This window comes from Hyla sarda, chromosome 6, assembly GCF_029499605.1.
Source record: "Hyla sarda isolate aHylSar1 chromosome 6, aHylSar1.hap1, whole genome shotgun sequence".
Taxonomy (NCBI): Eukaryota; Metazoa; Chordata; class Amphibia; order Anura; family Hylidae; genus Hyla; species Hyla sarda.
This window is the reverse complement of record NC_079194.1, coordinates 43983103-43990717: the sequence shown is the minus strand read 5'-3', so window position 1 is coordinate 43990717 and position 7615 is coordinate 43983103. Positions and strand designations below refer to the sequence as shown.

The 7615-nt window shown below is 45.1% G+C and overlaps 1 protein-coding gene across 2 annotated transcripts; it reads left to right on the top strand.

Annotated features, from left to right (window-relative positions):
• Window positions 1–285: 285 nt before the first annotated feature.
• Window positions 286–6495, top strand: LOC130275509 (uncharacterized). Of its 2 annotated transcripts, XR_008844806.1 has the most exons (3): window positions 286–493; window positions 673–6189; window positions 6369–6495. XR_008844806.1 is itself a non-coding variant. In XM_056523556.1 (2 exons), the coding sequence occupies exon 2, from the start codon at window positions 1010–1012 to the stop codon at window positions 5936–5938; it is 4929 nt and encodes a 1642-aa protein (XP_056379531.1). In that variant the 5' UTR covers window positions 286–493; window positions 673–1009; the 3' UTR covers window positions 5939–6358. The 2 variants fall into 2 exon arrangements, 1 of the variants encoding a protein (XP_056379531.1); XM_056523556.1 differs by lacking the exon at window positions 6369–6495 and having other exon boundaries at window positions 673–6358.
• The last annotated feature ends 1120 nt before the right edge of the window (window positions 6496–7615 follow it).

The window sequence follows — 7615 nt, the reverse complement described above, 5'->3', positions numbered from 1 at the left end:
TACACTCCTCTACACCCCTTTGTCACCCATGTACACCCCTCTACACCCATCTGTTACCCATTTACACTCCTCTTAGCTCCTCCGTCACCCATGTACACTCCTCTACACCCTTCTATCAACAATGTACACCCCTACACCCTTCTGTTATCCATGTATACTACTCTGCGCTCCTCTGTCACCCACGTACACTCCTCTACACCCCCAACACCTCTCTGTCACCAATGTACACAACTCTGTCACACCCTACGCCCCCTTTTACCCATTTACACCCATTGTGCTGCCTTCGCAATGTATTTTACATGCTTGGCACTCAGCAGGGTCTGTTCCTTTAAGACCCTCCATTTTCTTGAAGCCTAGAGGCGGGCCTTCTCTCTAAAACATAGGGCTAGCTCCGGCATGTCTCATTCATTCCAGCTCCAGCCACCACAGTGACCAGATCCACAGGACTTCTTAAAGCTAATACAGACTGCAAATCTGATAAATACCAAAGCCTGTGAGTACGGAATTGTTAGTTACCCTGTGTAGAGAGATGCTCGGCATTTGTAGATAGAGAATGTGTTTTCAGTGTGTAGTAAGTGAGCACATGTTAGACTATCTATGTATTAGCTATGCATAATGTAAGGCACTTGAATAGCCATGCTTATATTTGTCTTTCATATGTTTGTTTTACAGTTTTACCGCGCACTTTCATTATATCTCAGTAAAGATTACATCAGTTAAGCAAACCAGCGTGTCTTTCCTTGAGATTCGGTATAAACTTGATGTGAAGCTGTGTCCACGAGACAGCGGAGACATTATAGTAAAAAGGCTTTTAAAACGTTATCAGAAGCAGTTAATCAGCTTTGAATCGTCCGCAGCAGTAAAAAAGACTCATAAATCCTGTGCCCTGCAGTCTGTGTCGGAGTAAGGGCGCGAAGCACTAGAAAGTGAAACTAATTCTCTCACGTGCTATAACACCGCTGTGCTGTGTCCAGTCATCATCATTATCTACGCTGCCAGCTAAATCAAGATGCAGAACCCAGAGAACAGCACTCTGACAGTTAACCCTCAATGCTCCTATAAAGAGGAAGACACCTTGCCAAGAAGTAGATCTAGGTGCACAACATTGTCTAGAGCGTCCAGTCAAACAAATCTAACTTCGGTTAGCGCCGATGCATCAAGATTTAAACGCCATAGTTCTAGACACTCAAGCACCACCAACCTGTCATCCGCTAGCGCCATAGCAACTAAGGCAAGAGCGAAAGCAGAGGCAGCTTGTGCAATGGCGTCCTATGCAAAGCAGGAAGCTGAATTGATGAAAGAACAAGCTGAAGTGCAAGCATCTTTACACTTACTGCAACAGCAGAAAAACGCTGCAGCAGCCTTAGCCGAGGCAGAAGTTCTCACAAGGGCTGCCGAAGCTCAGTTCGCTGACATAGAAACCCAGATGTCACCCCTCAGCGCAAGCCAACGTACCCGTGAGTACATACAGTCACAAGCAACCATGTACACTGACCAGCAGTTCAATTATGCACCAAGACCATCAATAAGCAACTTTGATACTATGCAACACTGCAAGACTGAATTAGAACCTCAGGGTAGGAAGTCAAGTGGTCGCATGCTCAGAGACCAATCTGCCAACCTGACAAGAGTGCAAACGGATGCTGATGTACTCCCTCCTCAAGCAAATACAAGTCTGGATTATAGCAGAAAGACTTACAATAGAGGAGAACAAAGCAGACTTAGTCAATTACCTGATCAGCCTTACCAGCCGCAGCCATACCCTGAGTTTACACCCAGGAAGTATTCACCAGATGCAGCAAGAGCTACAGAGGTAGCAAGATTCCTGATGCGCCGTGAGATAGTGAGCGCTGGTCTCATGAAATTCGACGACCGTCCAGAAAACTACTGGGCCTGGAAGTCATCTTTCCTAAGCGGTACCCAAGACTTAGATCTGACAGACAGAGAAAAGCTTGATCTGCTCGTCAAATGGCTAGGACCAGAGTCCACTGAGCAAGCCCAAAGAATCAGATCAGTACATGTTCATGACGCAGCAGCAGGACTTGCAATGGTGTGGAGGAGACTAGAACACTGCTATGGGTCACCTGAAGTGATTGAAGATGCTCTTCTGAAGAGGATAGAAAACTATCCAAGAATGACAAACAAAGACAATCAAAAGCTGAGAGGGTTTGGGGACCTACTCTTAGAAATAGAAGCCGCTAAGTCTAGTGGACATCTGCCAGGTCTCTCATACTTAGATACAGCACGTGGAGTTGATCCCATAATCGAGAAACTTCCTTTCAACTTGCAGGAAAGGTGGGTCACTCAAGCATCAAGATACAAGAAAGAACATCGAGTCGCATTTCCACCATTTGCCTTCCTTGCTGAATTCATCGTAGACCAAGCTGAAACACGCAATGATCCAAGCTTTGCTTTCCTGAACAAGAGAACTGCAAGCTCCCCAAAGGTAGAGCAAAAACATCCAACGCCTTACAAAGAACGCAGAGCAACAGTTTCTGTACGGAAGACAGAAGTCTCGCCTGAGTCTGCAGTCAATCAGGAAGACAACACAAGTAAGAAAGTTGAGGAGCCAGACAAAATATGTCTCATCCACAACAAGCCTCATCCACTAAGAAAATGTCGCAGTTTCAGAAGTAAGACGTTAGAAGAGCGCAAAGCTTACCTTAAAGACAATCACATTTGTTTCAGATGTTGCGCTTCAATTCAGCATCTTGCAAAAGACTGTACAAAAACAATAAAATGCACAGAGTGCAACAGTGACAAACACCTGTCAGCACTGCACCCAGGACCATCACCATGGAAACAAGAAGTTCCAGCAACTCAAGAAGATCATGGTGGGGAGCAAGGCGAGAGTACAACGCCAGCAGTAACCTCAAAGTGTACTGAGATCTGTACAGAGCAGGGCCGCCCCAGATCATGTTCCAAGATATGCTTAGTCAAGGTGTATCCTGCAGGCTTCAGAGAAAAAGCAATCAAGATGTACACAGTCTTGGATGAACAGAGTAACAGATCTCTGGCAAAAACAGAGTTCTTTGACCTCTTCGGTGACAAAGGAAGTCCAACTCCATACACCCTGAAGACTTGTTCTGGAGTTGTAGAGACAACAGGGAGAAGAGCAAACAACTACATCATTGAGTCATTAGATGGAAAGACAAAGGTGACTCTTCCTACCCTCATAGAATGTGATGAGATACCAGACGACAGGTCAGAGATCCCCACACCTGAAGTTGCTCGTCATCACCCCCATCTGGTGCGAATAGCAGACCAGATACCAGCACTAGATCCAGATGCTGCAATCATCCTTCTACTTGGGAGAGATATCCTCGGACTGCACAAAGTCAGAGAACAGTACAATGGGCCACACAATGCACCATTTGCACAACGCCTTGATCTCGGATGGGTCATCGTTGGAGAAGTATGTCTAGACGGACTCCACAAACCAGAAAAGGTAAATGTCTACAGAACACATCTGTTACAGAATGGTCGTACATCTTGTCTTTGCCCATGTACCAACAGTCTACACATTAAAGAGAGACTTGTAAACCCAACACATCATCGGAGTATCCAGAGGTGCATGGAAGACTTAGCCTCAACTGGAGATACAGATGAACTGGGCTGTAAGGTGTTTGAAAGAACACGAGATGACGACAAGCTAGCACCCTCGGTGGAAGATACTCTCTTCCTTGAGATCATGGACAGAGAAGTCTACAGAGACAAATCAGGCAGCTGGGTAGCCCCTCTACCCTTCCGGTCACCACGCCATCGCCTTCCTGACAACAAAGTACAAGCAGAGAAACGCTTCACCTCGTTACAGCACATGCTACAAAGAAAGCCAAATATGAAGAAACACTTCCAAGCCTTCATGCAGAAGATCTTTGATAACGATCAAGCTGAAAGGGCACCACCACTACAAGAGAACCAAGAACACTGGTACTTACCAATATTTGGGGTGTACCATCCTCAGAAACCAGGCCAGATACGCGTAGTATTTGACTCTAGTGCGAAACACCAAGGCATCTCACTAAATGATGTCCTTCTCAGCGGACCTGACCTGAACAACACACTCCTTGGAGTACTCATCAGGTTCAGAAAAGAACTCGTAGCAGTGACAGCAGACGTACAACAGATGTTCTACTGTTTCCTTGTTCGTGAAGATCACAGAGACTACTTAAGGTTCCTGTGGTATGCAGACAATGACTTTAACAAAGAAATCACAGAGTACAGGATGAAGGTACATGTGTTTGGAAACAGTCCTTCTCCAGCTGTAGCTATCTACAACCTGAGACGAGCAGCACAGCAAGGTGAAAGACATGGTCAAGAAGCCACACAGTTCGTCATGAAGAACTTCTACGTAGATGATGGACTTGCTTCTTTCTCCAGCAACGAAGAAGCTATCAACGTCCTGAAAAGTACAAGAGAAATGTTGGCAGAATCCAACATAAGACTGAACAAGGTAGCTTCCAACAGCAACAGAGTCATGGAAGCATTTCCAATGGAAGACCGTGCTAAAGACCTCAAAGACTTGGATCTAGGAACAGAATCACCACCCTTGCAAAGAAGTCTTGGGATTAGTTGGGACCTGAAGACTGACAGTTTCACCTTCAGGGTCTCCAGAGAAGAGAAGCCATTCACAAAAAGAGGTGTCCTATCTACAGTCAACAGTCTTTACGACCCCCTGGGGTTCGTAGCACCCATCATCATGCAAGGCAAAGCTCTTTTGAGACAGATCACTACTGAGCAAGAACAAAGTGACTGGGACATACCTCTACCTGAAGAGAAGGAAATGCAGTGGAAGTTGTGGAAAGACTCATTGTTAGAGCTTGAACAACTCAACATCCCTAGACCATACGTATCTGTTTCCTTGTCTGCTACAAAGAGAAGAGAAATATGCATATTCTCTGACGCCTCCACTATGGCTATCGCATCTGTCGCCTACCTTAGGGTAATAGACACTGAGGGACAAAGCCATGTCGGGTTCCTCATGGGAAAATCTAAGCTGGCTCCCAGACCGTCTCACACTGTCCCACGTCTAGAACTTTGTGCTGCTGTCTTAGCTGTAGAGATGGCAGACATGATTACAACAGAACTGGACATCGAGATCCATACAATTAACTTTTATACAGACAGCAAGATTGTGTTAGGATATATTCACAATGCTTCAAGAAGATTTTATACATACGTGGCCAACAGAGTGACACGTATCAGAAAGTCTACAAGTCCAGAACAGTGGCATCACATCAGCACAGACAAGAACCCAGCTGATCATGGGACGAGACTAGTGCCAGCCGCTGCGCTCAAGCAAACTAACTGGTTCGTAGGTCCATCCTTTCTTCGTAAACCAGAAACCAAAGAAACTACTCAGGTAGAGACCTTTCAGCTCATAGAACCAGATCAAGACAAAGAGGTAAGACCTCAAGTGACAGTTTGTAGGACTATAGTTACAAGAGACAGTCTGGGCGCTCATAGATTTGAAAGGTTTTCCAGCTGGAAGTCGCTGACCCGTGCAATCGGAAAACTTAAGGTCACGATCATCAGATGCATCCAGCAGGAAGTCTTTAAAGAAGAAATCCAAGGCCTTCTGAAAACGGAAGAGATTTCTCAACACAATTCGCTCAAGGACTTGTACACCAAGCAAAGGAAACAAGTTCAAAGTCTTGCGGACATTTTCTGGAAGAGGTGGAGACAGGAATACCTGGTGATATTCCAGCCACGCAAGAAATGGCAAGATGACAAGCCCAATTTACAAGTTGGAGACTTTGTCCTACTGAAAGACTCTCAGGCCCACAGGAACGAGTGGCCTATTGGACTCATTGTGGGGACTGATCCTAGTAGTGATGCTAGAGTTAGAAAGGTTGAAGTTAGGATTGTTAGACAGGGCATTCCCAAAGTGTATGCAAGGCCAATTTCTGAAGTAGTTTTACTTCTGTCCAAGGGTTAGTGGCATAACAAAAAGTATGCCAGGTGGGGAGTGTGCTGCCTTCGCAATGTATTTTACATGCTTGGCACTCAGCAGGGTCTGTTCCTTTAAGACCCTCCATTTTCTTGAAGCCTAGAGGCGGGCCTTCTCTCTAAAACATAGGGCTAGCTCCGGCATGTCTCATTCATTCCAGCTCCAGCCACCACAGTGACCAGATCCACAGGACTTCTTAAAGCTAATACAGACTGCAAATCTGATAAATACCAAAGCCTGTGAGTACGGAATTGTTAGTTACCCTGTGTAGAGAGATGCTCGGCATTTGTAGATAGAGAATGTGTTTTCAGTGTGTAGTAAGTGAGCACATGTTAGACTATCTATGTATTAGCTATGCATAATGTAAGGCACTTGAATAGCCATGCTTATATTTGTCTTTCATATGTTTGTTTTACAGTTTTACCGCGCACTTTCATTATATCTCAGTAAAGATTACATCAGTTAAGCAAACCAGCGTGTCTTTCCTTGAGATTCGGTATAAACTTGATGTGAAGCTGTGTCCACGAGACAGCGGAGACATTATACCCATCTATCACTCATATACACTCCTCTGAACCACTCTGCCACCCATGTACACACCTCTACACCCCCAACACCCCTCTGTCACCTATGTACACCCCTCTATCACCCCGTACACCCCTCTTTCACCCCCTACGTCCCCTTGTCACCCATGTACTCTACTCTACGATCCTCTGTCACCCATGTACACTCCTCTACACCCCTCTGACACCACTCCTCTGTTACCATGTACACTCCTCTACGCTCCTCTATCACCCATGTACACTCCTCTACACACCCAACACCTCTCTGTCACCCATGTTCCCCCCTCTGTTACTCCCTACGCCCACTGTCCCCCATGTACACCCATCTATCACCCATGTACACTCCTCGACACTCCTGTTACCCATGTTCACCTTTCTGCTACCTTTTTACTCGTCAACTTTGGAATGTTCCTAATCTCTGTACCTGAGATATGGTTGTGTTATATATAAAGCTGTCCATAGACGATATACTTATTAAAAACACATATATCTTCATGTATACGGGAAAGACTATGACATGTCTGCAGGTCTAGATTTTACATCTAGCCTGATTGTTATCAGTAATTAATATAAATATTAATTACCTATTTCGTGGTTCCTTTCTTGCAGCTAACGGGGGTATATGACACGTTCACCTTTTCACCGGGCATTAGTCCTCTGTAAAAAAGACACAGGTATGATAACATGTTCCTGATACATGCTACAGACGCTAATATATATAACACTCTAGGGCCAGAACTACTTATCTCAGGAATTATAGAAAAAGGAGTGGAAAAAGGAACTTAAAATATAATGTATATTTTTGTAATATATTTTATCTAAATGTTTTATATAATATACAACAGTTAATCAAGTAATGGTAATGTAGGCCTCTGTACACTCCTCTTCACTCCTCTGTTACCCATGTACACTCCTCTACACCCCTCTGTCACCCATGTACACTCCTCTACACCCCTCTGTCACCCATGTACACTCCTCTACACCCCTCTGTCACCCATGTACACTCCTCTACACCGCTCTGTCACCCATGTACACCCCTCTACACCCATCTGTTACCCATGTACACTCCTCTAAGCTCCTCCGTCACCCATGTACACTCCTC

Coding starts and splice junctions, on each gene's coding strand:
- LOC130275509 (XM_056523556.1), top strand. CDS start 1,010: ATGCAGAACCCAGAGAACAGCACTCTGACAGTTAACCCTCAATGCTCC.